The 17,428-nt window shown below is 37.6% G+C and overlaps 4 protein-coding genes across 5 annotated transcripts; 1 reads left to right on the top strand and 3 right to left on the bottom strand.

Moving 5' to 3' along the window:
- Positions 1–594: 594 nt before the first annotated feature.
- On the bottom strand, positions 595–5,161 carry LOC134668533 (2-iminobutanoate/2-iminopropanoate deaminase). The gene is made up of 3 exons (XM_063525978.1): positions 5,000–5,161; positions 1,721–1,950; positions 595–832 (listed from the first exon to the last, which is right to left on the bottom strand). The coding sequence occupies exons 1-3, from the start codon at positions 5,086–5,088 to the stop codon at positions 690–692; spliced, it is 462 nt and encodes a 153-aa protein (XP_063382048.1). The 5' UTR covers positions 5,089–5,161; the 3' UTR covers positions 595–689.
- Positions 5,162–7,197: 2,036 nt separating this feature from the next.
- On the bottom strand, positions 7,198–10,350 carry LOC134668927 (E3 ubiquitin-protein ligase rnf146-like). Of its 2 annotated transcripts, XM_063526430.1 has the most exons (7): positions 10,186–10,350; positions 10,015–10,106; positions 9,778–9,931; positions 9,247–9,438; positions 8,729–8,924; positions 8,300–8,376; positions 7,198–7,446 (listed from the first exon to the last, which is right to left on the bottom strand). In XM_063526430.1, exons 1-6 carry the CDS (start codon positions 10,202–10,204, stop codon positions 8,328–8,330), a joined length of 702 nt encoding a protein of 233 aa, XP_063382500.1. In that variant the 5' UTR covers positions 10,205–10,350; the 3' UTR covers positions 7,198–7,446; positions 8,300–8,327. The 2 variants fall into 2 exon arrangements, with proteins under 2 accessions (XP_063382500.1, XP_063382499.1); XM_063526429.1 differs by having other exon boundaries at positions 7,198–8,376.
- Positions 10,351–12,427: 2,077 nt separating this feature from the next.
- Positions 12,428–14,936, bottom strand: LOC134668926 (high mobility group nucleosome-binding domain-containing protein 5-like). Its single transcript, XM_063526428.1, has 4 exons — positions 14,681–14,936; positions 13,626–13,877; positions 13,378–13,542; positions 12,428–12,731 (listed from the first exon to the last, which is right to left on the bottom strand). Exons 1-4 carry the CDS (start codon positions 14,792–14,794, stop codon positions 12,594–12,596), a joined length of 669 nt encoding a protein of 222 aa, XP_063382498.1. The 5' UTR covers positions 14,795–14,936; the 3' UTR covers positions 12,428–12,593.
- Positions 14,937–15,462: 526 nt separating this feature from the next.
- On the top strand, positions 15,463–16,285 carry LOC134668925 (gamma-aminobutyric acid receptor-associated protein). Its single transcript, XM_063526427.1, has one exon. It carries the CDS (start codon positions 15,628–15,630, stop codon positions 15,985–15,987), a length of 360 nt encoding a protein of 119 aa, XP_063382497.1. The 5' UTR covers positions 15,463–15,627; the 3' UTR covers positions 15,988–16,285.
- The last annotated feature ends 1,143 nt before the right edge of the window (positions 16,286–17,428 follow it).

Here is a 17,428-nt window from a genome sequence, read left to right as displayed (position 1 = left end):
TTATCCCGGTTGCATTGTCCGCTATTGCTTCCACATTGCTTCGGACGTCCGCTACCTATTTCTTTTCTTTCCTGCCTTATCTCCTTCACTTCGCACCTTCTCCGCATCCTCTTTAGTAAAACCACAAAACCCTCCTACTATATAAGGCAATACCTAAGGTCATAAAAAAATGCTGACTTAGTGTTGTCATTTGTTTTTTCTGTTCCGAAAAGTTAAAAACACTCATGATAAAAATGCTCACAATTTAAATTCTGTGGCCCTAGTGAAAAAAGGTATAAGTCCCGGGCAGCGCAGTTGTAAATGGGTATAAGTTCCAAGTAACACCTGTGCCCTTTTACTCCTAAGCTGCGTGAGACTTGTATGTAACCTTTTTCACTAGGGCCACAGAATTACACCCAATCACTGCGTCAGAAGTGGTTTTGGCCGAAGCCAGTCACTAAAGGAAGATAGGTTTCGGGTACAAGATAGACATTTATTTTTATTTTTCTATTATGTATGAATGACCCTCATAAAGTCTACTTTTGTACGATATTTACAAACTTACTCATTTGTGGAAAAAATAAAACAAATCGTTGAACGATTAAGTAGGTCAACAAAGTCTCGGAGAGTTAAAATAAAACTCGTATATATTCACGTGAGAACATAGTACAATTTTATATTTTGGATGTAATTTTGTGGTCTCCGGCTAGTCATTCTTTCGAGCAGGGGCACGGGCCCGCCTCGGCGACGACGAGGTCCCCGCTGAGCGCGATGGCTTCAATCTCGACGGACGCGCCCGCGGGCAGCTTGGCCACCTGATACGTCGCACGCGCTGGACAGTCTTTAGGGAAAACTAGAACAGTAAACAACAGTTATTCAAGTACTCTAATAGTCTACTGTACTGAACCTCTAGTCTAAGACCTCTGCAGAAATACAAATTTGGGAAAAATATAGTAGGTAGGTATAGTATAGGTAGGTACACCATGTACAGAAAGTTTTGAACTTAACAGCCATTGGGTACCGACGGAACCAAACGCAACTTGTAGGATTTCACACTGATTGCGACAATTTATATATTATTTTCACTATCAAATTTAGTAGGAATGCAGTTCGTCTTTGTATATTCTAATACATAATTTAATAAACAGTTTTCTTGTTATACCTAACCTAACCAATTCGTCGTAGTTTTTTTACAAACGGCAAAACATTGCCGTTGATTTAAACAGCTGTTTCTTTTAACAAATAAACAATCGTTAATATTAAGCTCGCCCGTTTAATAAGCAGTTAACACGGAACGCGGAAACAAATCTATGTCACGGAGATCCTAAACGCTGGCAATGAAATAGTGTTAATTGCCGCAATTGGGGACGAAATCACGACAAGGAATAAAGCACGGTAAGGTAAACCGTGTACTTGGAAAATGTCTTCTGGACGAAGCTACATACTTGAGCCGTATTAGGAGAAGTTAAATTTATGTGAAAATCTTAAATGAGAATAAGTAGATGTCCCCGGAGGCCAACGCAGGATTTTGTACCTGTTTCTTCAGCTATTGCTGTTTTTTTTTTATTTAAATTTAAACTGTTTATTACATATAATAAAAATTACAAATTTTACAGAGAGACTTAGGCTACTCTGCTTAGGTACCATTAGACCACCGGAAACTTTATCTGAAATTCTGGAATGCAGTCTGATATGATAAAATGCGCGCCTCTTATAATAAATGGGTATCTAAACTACTTACATTCTGAGTAAACCTGATTGACGACTTGGAAGTCCGCCATGTCCTGCAGTAGGATGGTGGTCTTGACGACGGACTCCAGCGAAGCGCCGCCGGCCTCCAGCACGTGCTTCATGTTGGTGAGCGCCTGCCTCGTTTCGGCCTCGGCGCCGCCGCAAACGAGCTGTGCCTGGGCATCCAGGCCCAGCGTGCCTGACACGTACAGTGTCTTATTGTCCACGAGGATGGCCTGGCTATAATTAACAATTTATAATGTAAGAATACAGAACCTAATTAACACAAAAAAAAACCGGCTAAGTGCGAGTCGGACTCGCGTTCCAAGGGTTCCGTACATTACCCAATTTTTAACAATGTTTTTTTTGACGTCCAAAATTTTTAGGGTTCCGTACCCAAAGGGTAAAACGGGACCCTATTACTAAGACTTCGCTGTCCGTCCGTCCGTCTGTCACCAGGCTGTATCTCACGAACCGTGATAGCTAGACAGTTGAAATTTTCACAGATGATGTATTTCTGTTGCCGCTATAACAACAAATACTAAAAACAGAATAAAATAAAGATTTAAATGGTGCTCCCATACAACAAACGTGATTTTTGACCAAAGTTAAGCAACGTCGGGAGTGGTCAGTACTTGGATGGGTGACCGTTTTTTTTTTGCTTTTTTTGTTTTTTTTTTGCATTACGGTACGGAGCCCTTCGTGCGCGAGTCCGACTCGCACTTGCCCGGTTTTTTTTTAGATTCTTCACGTCGTGGGCTATCAGAATATACCCTAACGGCGCGATTCGGGAAATGAATTAGAGATTCACTAGATATGAAATAGTAAAGATATGTGACTTTCCACGGCAAAAGGTACCATTGCCCCGACTTGCATCATTTCAGCCTATATACGTCCCACTGCTGAGCACAGGCCTCCTCTCATGCGCGAGAGGGCTTGGGCTATAGTCCCCACGCTAGCCCAATGCGGATTGGGGACTTCACATACACCTTTGAATTTCTTCGCAGATGTATGCAGGTTTCCTCACGATGTTTTCCTTCACCGAAAAGCTAGTGGTAAATATCAAATGATATTTCGTACATAAGTTCCGAAAAACTCATTGGTACGAGCCAGGATTTGAACCCGCGACCTCCGGATTGAAAGTCAGACGTCATATCCACTCGGCCACCACTTGCTCCAATACCTACTGTTATTTTATGAGGTCACTTCCCATCGCTATTTCGTGTTATCAGTGCAAATACCACAAACAATAATTACCTATTAGGCATAAAAGCAAAGCAAAGCTTCACCCTGGAATTTCTTAACAAAAGTAAAAAAAAAATCATAACTCGAAAACTACGAAATATCGGCTAACATACATGGGGTATATTCTGATAGCCCATGACGTGAGAAATGTAAAAAAAAAATTGTACGTCATGGTTTGGACCACCTTGTATGTGAAACGGGATTGAATTGTCTTTAATAAACCCGTAGTTATGCCCGTAGGGATCAAAAACTAAGTAATTAGTCCGACTCACGCTTGACTGCATATTTCTAATACGAGTAGGTTTTCCTGTCACTCATCTATAGGTAAAGATGTATTTTGTATATTTTTTTTAAATTTTAGTCCCAGTAGATTCGGAGATAAAGGGGGGGGATGAATTTCTTAAATAATTTCTAAACTATTTATTTTAAAGACACAAAAAAAAAATCTATTTTAGTTTCTCAAAATGAGCTCTTTCATTTGATATGTAAAGCCCCCTCCAGACTATGCGCGTGAATCGCGGGCGAAGCCGCGAACGCGAGTGTGGAGTGGATTTCGCTGTCTGCGAAAATCGGCGCCACACTTGCGTTCGCGGCTTCGCGCCGCGATTCGCGCACGAGTGTGGAGGAGGCTTAACACGATACAGTTTAAAAAACATTATTTTTTAATTTTCTCATTTAAGTACCCCCCAAAAGTAGCCTCCGTGTTTAAAATTCATTTGTTTACGTAAGATCAGATCGTAAGAAGATCGTGTGTCTTTGGTTCAGGAATTTACATATGTGTACCAAATTTCAACTTAATTGGTCCAGTACTTTTGGAAAAAATGGGCTGTGACAGACGGACAGACAGACAGACGTACTATTGATCCTATAATGCCGGCTACATACGTAACGATAAATCGTTGCGATAAAACTGTGCAGTCCGACTGTGCAGATAAATCGAACCTAGTGTATGACAAATCGTTGTCGATTATCGTAACGCCGGCATAAGGGTTCCGTTTTTTCCTTTTGAGGTACAGAACCCTAAAAATATCTCAATTCAGCCGCCTAGTTGACCGCGCATAGTTGATCCCCTTGCAAACAAAATTTCATGCAGGGGGTCCATTATTAGGGGGGGGGGATTAAAAATTATTAGTTTCTAGACTGCAGTAAGCTGCTTCTGTACCTAAAGCCCCCTCCACACTCGTGCGCGAATCGCGGCGCGAAGCCGCGAACGCAAGTGTGGCGTCGATTTTCGTAGACAGCGAAATCGACTCCACACTCGCGTTCGCGGCTTCGCCCGCGATTCACGCACATAGTCTGGAGGGGGCTTAAGGTGTATTTAAACTTTTGATTTTATTCAATTTGAGAGCCGCAACTGGAGCTAGAAGAAGCACCAAGTTGTGGGCACTTTTATGCCTGAAGTCACGTTTTTAAGTGCATGTACCTAAACACGATGTCACCCATCACTCATAAATTATTTTAGTTTTAACAAACGCGTAAGGTCCACGCCCTGCGTTGACCCGCCAGACTATGTTCAAGCTTGTACAAAATAAGATGTTAAGCCTTTATAAACGTAGCAATCAAAACCATCAATCAACACCCTTGACTTTGACTTGGCACGCGATATAGCGGAATCCAACACAAATTGCGAACGGAACGTACAGTCAGAGTCAAGTGTAAAAATATGGGTGCACACATCATACTCAAAAATATATCCCATAGCGAACTAATGGGACATATTATTGAGTAAGTAATTAATATATATATATATATATTATATGTGTATATATATATATATATATATATATATATATATATATATATATATATATATATATATATATATATATATATATATATATATATATATTATGCACCCATATTTGATACCGCCATTGCATTGACTTTACCTAGCTAGAGCAAAGTTAAGGTAGACATGGCCTTTAAAATATATAAGTAGTTTACATACGCGAGTACACTTCTGCCTGATTAACTGTTGACTTTTGAGTCTACTTATTTCTACACAGTAAATAATGTATCAATTATATTCCAACACTTAACTAACCTGTAAGGTCCAACGGGCTTGTATATGTTCGGTGAAGAAACTATTGTCTTCGTCGCCTTGTTGTGGACATGGACCTTCTCTTGACTCATTTTGAATACTTCTAATTTGTATTTCCTAAACTGTTTCCAAAAAGCCACGACGCATAAGTTTCAACTTCGTAATGATGTTTATACGGCCAGGGTTAAAAGTTCAACGTCGGCGCGATAACGTAACTATTCAAGAGTATTATCAACTAAGCAAATAAGGATACAATGAAAAACATTCACTACGAGTAATAATTAAAAAGCGGTGACACACAGATGTCAATGAAACATTTTAAAGAATGCAAAACCTTCTCCCGATCCCAGAAGGTCTTAACATGTTCTTGAGTATTTATGGTGACGATTATCAATAAATATTTGTTCTACAAGGCGGCAACTGTTGTTTAACCTCTCGTGCTAATATTGATAATTTGATACCCTAGCAAGAGAAGAGTCCAACATTAAACCATGAGCGTAGTGAGTAACCTACTAAACGGTGGTTACGTCTATTTAAGTATGTAGTGGTGGTAGTGTTGTATCAGGGAACACACGCAAAAAATGAAATTCCCGCGCGGATCCCACTATTAAATTTTGTACGTGTGGACGCTAACTAAGATTGACGCCAATTTAATTTATGATCTAATTGGCATTTTAATTGTATCGTGCGGACTGCTCTCTAGCCCCCTCCAGACTATGCGCGTGAATCGCGGGCGAAGCCGCGAACGCAAGTGTGGCGTCGATTTCGCAGATTGTTCACGCCTTCGCGCCTTGTTCTCCGTTTTTTGTCGGTATTTCGGCCCGCGTCAAAGGAGACGCGAAGCGCGAACTTGCAAGACTCCACATTACACAATATTTTGGCTCCTCTGTGGCAAGATAAATATGAATTATATTATGATTATATTATATTAAGCAGCTATATTTTACGGTTTTACAATAAAACAAAATGGAAAAACAGCTAAATCACGTATGATGCCATAGATAACTAACAGTTAAACTCGAACAGCTGATGCTTTTCCGCCATATTGCCGCAAACCAAACTGCGAAATCGCCGTGAAGTGTGCGAGTGTGGAGTCTTACGTCAACTTCGCGATATGTTCGCTCCGCGACGTCGCGCCGCGATTCACGCACATAGTCTGGAGGGGGCTTATGAAGACCTACCGCGAACCACGTTCGACGTGTTGGCTCTTTGTTGAGCTTGTAAATTCGTACGTAAGTGTGACAGGGAGGCAACACGTCGAGCGTGGTTCGCGGTAGGCCCTCTGGAGTCCATTTCGCAGACTCCACACTCGCGTTCGCGGTTTCGCGCACTAGTGGTGAGAGGGCTTTAAACATCGAAAATATTCGCATATTCGGTACCAAAAAAATAACTTCGCAATAAATACGGCTTTACATTATTTTCTGCTTTTCTATAGAATAAAATAAGAATAGTTTGGTGGAAAATAGCATGAAGATTTGATGAAGTGCGTTGTTGTCGTATGATTGGAAGTTTCAAAACGCACCCGGACGCACTTCAATTGACAGATTGGCTGACTGACTGACAGGTCGTGACCAATATTTTGAAGTTGATGAAATATAACCTCATATCTTATTAAATTTGGTCTTTTCTCTCCGTAATTCCGAATTCCTAATAACATAGGATATTAAACAAGTGAGTTTTATTACTGTAAAGAAATTTAACATACGTTTATTTCTTATTTTTGTTAAGTATCTCGTTTAATTGATCTTTATTTTTCAGGTAAAATGCAGAGACTGATATCATTAGCAAAAATGGTATCAAATCTTAAACCTACTATACCTAACGGAACTCTTAACATAATACCGTCTTTCTTCAGTACGTTTCGAAACCCTGTTCTCCAAGAAAAGCTATTACCTACCTCTTCACCGATATTCAGTCAAGTCTGTTCGTTCAAAGTGAAAGGTCGGGTTCGAAGGCGTTGCAAGGACTGCTATATCGTGGTGCGAGACCAGAGATCGTATGTTATATGCCCAAAGTTCCCTCGTCACAAACAGATGGCTATGAAACCCAAACCTCACAACACATGGATTTTGACACATGCCACCCAAAGCCCTGTGCGCGCTTGGTGAATTTCGATCAATAATGTATTATACATTTATATAATATGTAGCATAAAATGTCCTTATGTAATTAGGTATGAAGATGTGAATAAAAGATAATAGTATAAATCTACATATAAGTATATTTATTTAAATTTTACATCTTAAATATAAAAAAAATAACAATGTTGGTTTATGTAACCCATGTATGTTTATAACTACATAAAATAACAATTTTATGACTACAGAAATTTTCCAGGTTAAAAAGAAAACAGATTTATTTATAACACTTCTTGCAGCTTGCTATACCAATGTTATATGTGAATTGAAATTTACTTAAGTCTTCTGCTGTGTTACATGTTAGTATTTGTTCTGTGGAGGTATCAGAGGTATGTAAGTGTTTTATACAAAAATGTATAATGTGTATATTGACATGCTTGCCTAGCTCTAAACCAGAGGTCTCCAAATCAAACTGGCCTACATACAAAGTCCAGCCTGCAGAAAGAAAGTGGCCAAACAAGAGCTTAGCCTAGGACAGCAACAGCAGACACAAAAGCCTATACTGCAAAACGTAATTCAAGACCAAAAAAAGTAAACAATGTTGCCACTTTTTAATAGCGCGTCTTGTATTTACAGTCCGTTTTTTTAGCATTAGAAAGAACTTCACAGAAGTAAGCTTGTGGTTACAGATCCGGCACTTTTAGCAGTAATAATTTGAAGTAAATTATATGTATTGACCATGCTACATTAGATAATTCAATAATTATTAACAATTAAAGAGCCTGATAAAAACTGCACGCTTCCTTCTGTGGAGTTATTTCTAATGCTAAAAAAAACGAACTATAAGTAAAGATAAGTACTTTTTTTAAATTGTAGGAGTAAAATTACTAATAAATAAATTATCTTAGCATGATTATTTATCAAAAGGAATTTACTATTTTACAAACAAATTATTGCAGTGGCAACTTTGGTCTTGAATTACGTTTTGCAATTTAGTTTTAGGTAAATTTATTAAAATGGCATATTTGGAGACTCTTGCTCTAAGCAGTCTACTAAAATAACAGTAAAACCTGTTTAAGAAAAGTCTTATAAAGGGAGGCCACAAAAATTACAAATGGTACATACAGATTGCTCAAGTTGCATTGCAGGGACTGGCATATTATGCAGGAGATAATTTTAACCAATCATAATAAGTGGATTCTACTGTATTATTTAGGACCAATACCTTTAAAAGTTAATAACCATGTCTTAAATCATGTGTCCTCATTTGAATGCCTGGTGGGATCCAACAAGTTGATAGCACTATAAAAAAAATTACAAAATTTATTAAAAGTAAGACAGAATCATAGAGGTACAATAATATAGAGAGGAAAGAGGGGCCAAATGACCGAATAAGATGCACTTATGGAACTTTCAGTAGGAGTAGCAGAGAAAGCAGTATTATTGCTTGTCCTTGTCACGGTCTCACTTTTTGTTGTTCCCCACCATAAATTTAGTATGGTTTATGGTGGGCAACAAATAAACCAACCGAATTACGTAGATTGTTTTTGGTATGTTGCCAGGAATGCATCATCAGATAAACCATAAAATCTAAAGGTATGAATACATTAAGTTTTTGTTCCTGCTAAACTGCAAGCATTGCCTTTGTATTTACCTGGTTCTGTGAACTAATTCATTGACTTCATTATCTTGAGAAGTGACCTCACTGACTTCACCATCATCACTATCTACTATCTCCACTGGTTCAGCATCATTACTGTTGTCATTGCTGGTTAGATCAATAGTGTTTGAAGCGTCAGATTCATTCTTAGCTTCATTACTGGGATTATCAATCTTTATACCAGCAATACCTGAAAGATAAATAGTACAAAAAAAAACGAATCACATATGAGTACATATTTCCTTTAAAAGCCATCACTAAACGCAAAAAAAGCCATGTCTGGTTCTTTGGAGGAACAATTGTGGGTCTTCAATTGACCCAATAAATCAATACTTTAGAGTTGTTAGACAATTGAAATAAACATTTCTAGCTGTTTGAGCTTCCTTAGACTGGTTATTTCTACTGTTAGTGGCTTTTTTTCTCAAAAGTTTGCTAACCCCTATTGTAGGGTGTAATTTGTTTAAGAAGGAAACAGAAAAAATTACAAATTAAATGAATATATGCAGGATTACCTTTGGCTGGCAGTGCAGGGGTGTCTCTCTGAACTCTGCGTCTCCTGGTCCTATCATTCTGTCGCATCTGTACCATATTTTGAAAGTTTATTCTGTACACAGCTCCAGCTAGTAGTAATGTACACTCGGGGCTTCCAGCATTATATGCATTTTCTAACTCAATATTACTCCTCTCATCATATTTCCACCACCCTGATAGATACATAATAACTTATAATAGATTCAATTAATAAATACTACTATTGCAAGAGGTAAAACATAGGTGAGAGGTTTTATAATATTATTAACCTTTTGAACGCCACAGACGGCAATTGACGTCAACGCAAAATCGTGACAAAGACTGCATTTGACGTCGACCATTTTTTGATGAAAATCTATTGAAAAACACCCCACTTTTAGGTTGGCATTATTTATTCACAAAATTAAATTTTACCCTCGTGGCGTTAGTGGCACGGCAAATGGATGCGCCAAAAGGTTAAACCTAATTTGTTAGGTAAGTGGTATTTATTTACATATTTATTATGTACAAACCATTCCTTCCTTCATAATACCATTGGTAGCCTTCATTTACTTCCTCAGAACTAGATTGAGGGGAAGCTTTCTCTAAGAGTACTGGGTGGTCCAAATAATCAGGTGGGATTTCTGCTCTGCACATAGCACATTTTTTACTCTGAATTGCAACTCCCTGTACAACACAATAATAAGAATTAATAATCAGGAAATTATTAGAAATTAAAAGGAATAAACTTCCAATTTCTTTCAGCTTACCTTTACACAAAGAAAACAAAAGATGTGCCCACAAGGAAGCTGGGTAGGATGATGGCATTTTTGTAAGCAAACTGCGCAATCTTGCTCTGCAACTATAAAATGTTTATGTGAATTATTGACAACCCAAATTTTGTTTCTATGGTGTCTAAATGGTATAGCAAATTAGTCTACCTTGCGGGTCATTACTCATTGCGTTAACTTATGACACATTTAAATAACAATAATAGGCAAATCAATAACCCATCACGCGTTACGGTAATATTGCTTTGAAATCACACTAATATGACAAATATTTAATAGCAACTTTCTTCAAAAGCTGGGTCGCCTATAGTCAAAGCCCACAATATTATTATGTCAAAAAATTAATGGAAGGAACTGTCATACTCCATCAGTGGTACGTTCAGAAACAATTCCGCTTTACCAAAGAATATAATACTCACCACTTTCCTAAAAGCCATAACAAACTACCGCACTGCACCTGCACCAACGGTGCACCGAATCCATATGTGAGAGCGAGAAACTGATATCTCTTTCTCGCTCTCACTTATGGGTGCGACGCACCAAGGTCGCGGTGCGGTGCGATAGTGTGTTACGGCCTTAATGCCGTAACAGACTACCGCACGGCACCGCGACCTTGGTATGTACTGCCCAGTATATTTTGAGTTTTTTTGTCGATTTTATTATATCGTGTAGGGCTTGTGCACAAATCACGCGAGGTTCGATAGGGGGAGGGGGGGGTCACGAAAAAATCACGATAGATCACGTTGGGGGAGGGGGGGTATAAGGAAACCTCACGTGTATTTCTCTACAGTGAACGAAACTAAGAAAAAAAAACCTACCACATGAGTAGATACGTTTTCTCGGTTTCGTTAAACATAAATATTCACTCTATACTTCAAAATAGCGAGTCTATTTAACGAAAATATAAAAATAAACAAGATTTTCTATATACAAGACTATCTATCTTAAAATTAGGTCGAATGAAAAATATTCAAAAAAATACACGTGGGGTTGTGTGGGGGGGTAGCCAAAAAGCTCACCAAGGGGGAGGGGGGTCAAAAATACCTCACGTGATTTGTGCACAACCCCTAACTAACTTTTATAACCAGAGCTATAACCGCAAAAATCGAAGTTCGCAAATTACGGGCATTTTTCTCTGTCACTCCAATTACGCCTTCATTGGAGTAAAAGAGAAAGATCCCCGCAATTTGCGAATTTCGGTTTTCGCGGTAGCCCCTCAGGTTTATAAACCCCAATGTAGCAGGCAGTCGAACTTGTTAGATTCTACCAACCCGATTTGGGATTTAAAATACTCTCTTCTTTTAAGTCCAAAATTTGCATTCCTTCTATTTTAGGGGCCTGCAGCTACAGTTCTCCACCATTAAGTAGCTAACACACTACCGCACCGCACCAAGGTCATTGTGGGACGCACCCATAAGTAAAAGGGAGAAAGCGATATCTCTTTCTCCCTCTTACTTATGGGTGTGTCCCACAATGACCTTGGTGCGGTGCGATAGTGTGTTAGCTACTTAAAGCTCACCTATTACGCCAAGCGCGCACCACGATTTTAGAATCGCGCTGTAATTTATCGCAGAAGATTCAGTGCGCGCACTGCGATGAAAAAGTCGACGATTTGTTCATTCTCGACATGGATGTCGTACCAGTTGCTTGTCGTGAAACAATATGCAATCGCTGTATGACTGAGTATTTATACCACAAAGGTGATCTCCTTCTATTTCTATAATTAAACGGTCAACATCTAGCGTCTCATCTTGTAACTCCATTGGAGAACCAGGTTCCGATATGTTGACGCTTGGAGAGCGAAATGCCGACTGAGGTCCAGTGCCCTGTTTATCAAAAGCTTGTAACTTGTAATACAAGTGGAAGTCCCTTTCTAACAAAAGCTGTCAAAAAGTGACATCCGCTTGTATTACAAGTTACAAGCTTTTGATAAACAGGGCACAGGCTGCGATTTTATTATCGCAGTGCGCGCGGGGCCATACAGCTTCGTATGCTGCAATTCACTTTGCGACAATCGCGTCGCGCGCTGTCGCGGAAAAATGTAACAAATCACAATTTTAAAATCGCTGCGATTTTTTTGTCGCATATGCGCGCACCGCCATATAAACCCATACGTTACATTTCTGCGACTAAATTATCGCGCGACAAAAAATCGTGGTGCGCGCTTGGCTTTAGAGTGCCTATTAGCTGCACTAAACATACGTTCCTTTTATACTTTGTGGGCTGCAGCTAGCTAACATGTTAACTGTCCCAATCCAAACCTTTTACCTTATGGCTTTGAAATAGAGGCGTGATGTCACCCATAAACGGGGCACAGACAGTGAACATATTATTAAGTCAAGTTAATGAGAAAATCACTGGGATATAAGCTTGACAGATGGAAATAAGAGACCAATTTTAAGATTTACTTTATTGAACATTCATTTTAATCCCCATTTGTTATAAAATGTTTGAATTACACAAAAGTAAACTGGAATGAAGTGCCAAAGAATTCTTATCTCTTATTAATTTATTTCCTCTTATCTAGTTGAATTAAGTAAAAAAAAAACACCAGGAATCTACTTGTCTCGAACCTTGATAAGATCATTTAGATCTAAAGCTACACATATCTCCTTAGAATCAGTGCGTGGGTTCCTGTCCAATATTTCAGTAATAGGGTAGTAATTGTCACGGTTGTCCACATTCCATCCTGAATACTGAAAAACAAAAAATAATAATTTACAACCATACCCAAATGACACAATGTTGCCTCTGGTCGTCTTTACGGCGAGTCACCACCTGCCTCGATAACGTGTACTAACATTGTTATGGCAGGTGTCCGGACCTCTCAGCAATAGCCCAATCTTTTGACCAGCCAAAATTCATCACTATAACCAGCACTTTTCTCCACTATATTTACAATAGCCCCTACGCCTGTTGGGACCGATTGACGGGTATCTATTTGTACCCGTGAATGGGTTCTAGCAGGTGTATTACATAACATCAAACTTCTCCAAAGGGCCTCTACGTGTTGTATCTGTATCCCCACGCACGCCTATCAAATGACCGGGATGTATATACCCGTGAGTTTATAAGAGAGATAAATAATAATTATGACAATAATATGAATTTTATATACTGTTCCTTAGTTCATTTTAAATTAAAAAAAATAGTTACTCTGGCTTTGGCATTAAAATCTAGGTATAGTGCAAAAGTGTTGAGCACCAATTTTTTTTATTAATCTGTATTTACTGGTGAGAGCCTGTAATTGGCTTTTTGTATCACACTTATAAAACCTAGAGACATGTTAACAGCTCTTGGATCTCTGAAGAGTTAAAAATAAATAAAATGTAAAATACTTACTACACAAGTACATTTGTGCAAAATCTTCCCACTGGACTCCATAGGTATAAATTTCTGTAGAAGTGCTTTTCCATCAATTTTCCACAAATTCAACTCGTCCAATTTTGATGTTACTGTATCTCCGTCCCACTTCACATCAGATTTCAACAGTACAAAGTTTCCAGACTGAAAAAGCAAAAAGGTTACAAATATTGATGTAAGAAAATATGACAATTGAACATGAAGAATGAATGTAAAAATAATCTTACATGGAAGTGCTTTGGTACATCCTTAGATTGACTGGAATCTGACTTATTTCCATCAGATCCATTCTTCTCATCCTCAGAGCCCTCCTCCTCGTCCAGTTCTCCCTCATCCTCCTCTCCCTCTCCTTCTTCGTCCTCTTCACCCTCACCTTCACTTTCTTCTGACGAATCGTCCTTGCGTTTCTTTTTCGAATTGTTCAGTGATGGTCCTTTAGATGACCGCTTGCGGCCAGGACGCCCGCCTGGTTGTTCATTCTGTTTTAAAACAACAACATGTTAAATTATTGTAGTCTTTACAACAATGAACAAAAGCGTTGACGTAACTGGTGACCGAAGAGCTGGCAGCTACCTCGCACAACGTATCAGCATAGCGATACTGCGAGCAAATGCTGCCAACATCCTTGGTACAATGCCTCAGGGGCCTCTTTTAGATTTAAGCTAGTTATTAATTTCGTTTAGTAGTACCACTGTATATATATTGTATGTAAATAAATGATTTAACATCTTAAATGAGCAAAAATGATGAAATGTATACAAACAATTAAAAATACTCAGTTCATAAACAATTATTAGTATACAATTTTTATTAATTAGGAATTCAGAGCCAAAGAAACTAGTTAGTCCAAGCTAAGTTGGCAGCGCTTTTGATAGGCCAGACTGTGCTGTTTTAAGTGTTATTTTAAATGTCAAACTTCGATGTAATTATGACGTTTATTAGCTTGGTCTAACTCTAACTGCTGGGTTCCATCATGAGCAGTTGGCGCGATTTGGAGATAATGGATAAGTATACAAACTAAACATAAAATTCAGCGTTAATATTTAATATCGCTTAAAACATAATAGTTTAAATGCTTAAGTGCTTGAAATCACCAATACAGCAAGAATAAAACCTAACCTAAGCAGTTACTGTTTGTAGCATCATATACAAAAATCAAATATCCGTTGTCATTAAAGGCGCATGAAATAAGATGCGCGAAATTTCATAATCAATAATCATTATATCATAACCAATATACTTAAATAATAAACACAATATTTCATGTTACATTTCAACTTACTGAATCGGCATCCGGCGTCCAATCTTCTCCAGAGTCTTGAAATTCTTCAGGCTCTCCTGCGGGCTCTGAGCCCTCAGAATCTTCGTCTTTCTTTAGGGATTTACGTTTACGCATGTTTAAAGTGATTCAAACGTGATATATAATTAAAATGCCCTATAAAGCTAAACCCACGCCGTTTTTAATAAAACCAAGGCAGACAAGCAAAGCAACGCTTTAGCAAATCGACAAGGCTTGCCCGTTGCCCGCTTGCTTGCTAAGTTGCCATAGACAAAAGTTATGGTTATCTCAATTTATTAAGGTACGAACACAAGTGCCATTGTTAATTCTAAATAATTATTTTTAACTACTTAAAATATACAAAAAGTAATGATATTAATATTTTTTATTTTTTTATTGTATCTGCTTGTATTCTGGCCCCTTGAAACTAAATAACTGAAAAAACTCAGGTCTACCAACATAATAAGCTCCCACACAAGTACCATATCTTTGTGTACATTTCTTTAAGCACAAATTACAGTGTTGCAAGAATTCACGCATTTCCTAGAAATTGAAGCATTTTCAAAAAAGCAAATACATCGCGTGAAAAAAAATAAACATACCTATTAAAATATAATATAAACTTACTACCTGTAAATATTATTGCGTAAATTTAAGCTAAGTTATGCATAATACATGACCAAGTCAATAACACTGTTATAGACATGAAATCTAAGTGAGAAAGAACCTTGTAAATCGTATTTTTATAGGGAAATTATCTTGCTTTATCTGGCAAACTTCATGATAGATCGAATCGAATCGAAGCGAGCTAGCGTAGCGTCGTAGTCGCGTCGTTGTCATATCAGCTGATTGCGTCATTGCCTGTAAAGACAAAAAAAAACAAAAAACAAGTCGCAATATCGAATTTGGCTTTGTGATTATTTTGGAAATTATAGTGCTAATATTCCAAAATGAAATTCCAATACAAGGAAGAACATTCTTTCGAGAAGAGGAAGACCGAGGGTGAGAAAATACGCAGAAAATATCCGGATCGTGTGCCCGTCATCGTCGAGAAAGCCCCGAAGGCACGTTTGGGAGACCTCGACAAGAAGAAGTATTTGGTGCCCTCTGATTTGACCGTTGGCCAGTTCTACTTCCTGATTAGGAAACGCATTCACCTTCGGCCGGAGGATGCGCTGTTTTTCTTTGTCAACAATGTTATCCCTCCCACCTCCGCGACCATGGGCTCACTTTACCAAGAGCACCACGATGAAGACTTCTTTCTGTACATAGCATTCTCTGATGAAAACGTTTATGGCAAATATGCTTAAATTTCATAATATCTCCTATTCTTAAATGTATACCTAATTATTAAAATATTATGTGTAGAATTATTTGACCATATGGTGAAACCTAGGTTTAAGGCTTAGTTAATATTCTTGTATTATGTGTTAAAGGTGATATTGATTTATTTGCTAATTCCAGACACAGATTTGCAATTTACACTGTTATATTTATAGAATTACACAAAATATGGGTAAAATATAATGATGCATTGTTTCAATCTCTTTGTTTGGTTTAGTTATTTGTAATTATTTCTCTATAATAATAAAAACCCAAAAAAACTAATCTTGTTTCTCACTTTAAAATAAAAATACCCTTTTTATACATGATATTTAATGTTAAGGAATCTTTTTAACATAGAATCAAGGTGTTTTAATAATACAAATATAGGTATTTTCATATACAACCTCTATCATTATGAAAGTTTATTAAAAATGCATGGTCCCTAGTCCATATTGATGCTAAAACGGGACACTAGACACATACCTTTAATTTTGAATACATTTTACCTATGGCTTTGCTAATTAATGGATTAACCTTCGAACTTTAAGTAGGATGCTGGCTATTAAAAAAGGGAAAGTGCGATTATTTCAAAAACCACAAAACTTTTACTAGTAGTTAGGTGTCCTATAACAAAATCACTTAGTAGTTAAGTATATATTATAAACAATTACATGACTATGCAAAATTGAAATCTAGTTGAACATTAATTTATTGTTACATACATATTAATAGGTACCTATATACCTAGGCGAAAATCTTTTTCACCAAGCTCAGAAAGGCTCTCGATATTCTTTGAAAACGGCGCCTAGCATTTTATCTACAGTGTGGAAAGATAAGTCGGGCCCTGGAGGGAAACTACCTTAAATCCTTAAGCTGGCTCATTTTACTTAAAGGAGACATTCCTTTATTTTTAAAAACTGCATTCAAAGGTTTTCTAAAACTCGCTTGCCTCGCCCGGGACTCGAGCCGACTAAAAATTCCAAAAAATAAACACTCGTAATTTTATTCTACTAGTCGATACAGTTAATGTTACTGATAACATTTCTTCAAGAAACATTAGGTCTTACACTCGTCTGTCGTATAAAATATCTATAAAACCGAATATTTAGTACTAAAGATTTTTTAGACAAGCCAAATTGAAGAAAAAAAGAAAAATCTTTAATGCAGTTTTGTTTCTTTTAAAAACTAAAGGAATGTCTCCTTTAAGTAAAATGAGCCAGCTTAAGGATTTAAGGTAGTTTCCCTCCAGGGCCCGACTTATCTTTCCACACTGTATAAGAGTGCCAAGTAGGCAGGTAAGTACATGTACATAATTTAATGCAAACTTGATTTGTTTTTTTTACTGCTTTAGCCATAGGCTTTAGCTGATATTTATACCATTACGTATTTAAGAGATACATATTTAAAGGCATTAATTTGTACTAA

The sequence above is a fragment of the Cydia fagiglandana genome, chromosome 11, assembly GCF_963556715.1.
Source record: "Cydia fagiglandana chromosome 11, ilCydFagi1.1, whole genome shotgun sequence".
NCBI lineage: Eukaryota > Metazoa > Arthropoda > Insecta > Lepidoptera > Tortricidae > Cydia > Cydia fagiglandana.
The sequence above is the reverse complement of the archived record's forward strand: the minus strand, read 5'-3'. Positions and strand labels throughout refer to the sequence as shown.

Excerpts from the sequence above, each read along its gene's own strand:
- LOC134668925 (XM_063526427.1), top strand. The coding sequence starts at position 15,628 with ATGAAATTCCAATACAAGGAAGAACATTCTTTCGAGAAGAGGAAGACC.
- LOC134668926 (XM_063526428.1), bottom strand. The coding sequence starts at position 14,794 with ATGCGTAAACGTAAATCCCTAAAGAAAGACGAAGATTCTGAGGGCTCA. Across the intron at positions 13,878-14,680 it reads GGACGCCGGATGCCGATTCA|AATGAACAACCAGGCGGGCG; the intron begins GTAAGTTGAAAT and ends GTTTTAAAACAG. Across the intron at positions 13,543-13,625 it reads ATGTACCAAAGCACTTCCAT|TCTGGAAACTTTGTACTGTT; the intron begins GTAAGATTATTT and ends TTGCTTTTTCAG.
- LOC134668533 (XM_063525978.1), bottom strand. The coding sequence starts at position 5,088 with ATGAGTCAAGAGAAGGTCCATGTCCACAACAAGGCGACGAAGACAATA. Across the intron at positions 1,951-4,999 it reads AAGCCCGTTGGACCTTACAG|CCAGGCCATCCTCGTGGACA; the intron begins GTTAGTTAAGTG and ends TGTTAATTATAG. Across the intron at positions 833-1,720 it reads CAATCAGGTTTACTCAGAAT|TTTTCCCTAAAGACTGTCCA; the intron begins GTAAGTAGTTTA and ends TTACTGTTCTAG.
- LOC134668927 (XM_063526429.1), bottom strand. Across the intron at positions 9,932-10,014 it reads TTTGTTTTCTTTGTGTAAAG|GGAGTTGCAATTCAGAGTAA; the intron begins GTAAGCTGAAAG and ends TGTGTTGTACAG. Across the intron at positions 8,377-8,728 it reads GAATTAGTTCACAGAACCAG|TGCTATCAACTTGTTGGATC; the intron begins GTAAATACAAAG and ends TTTTTTTTATAG.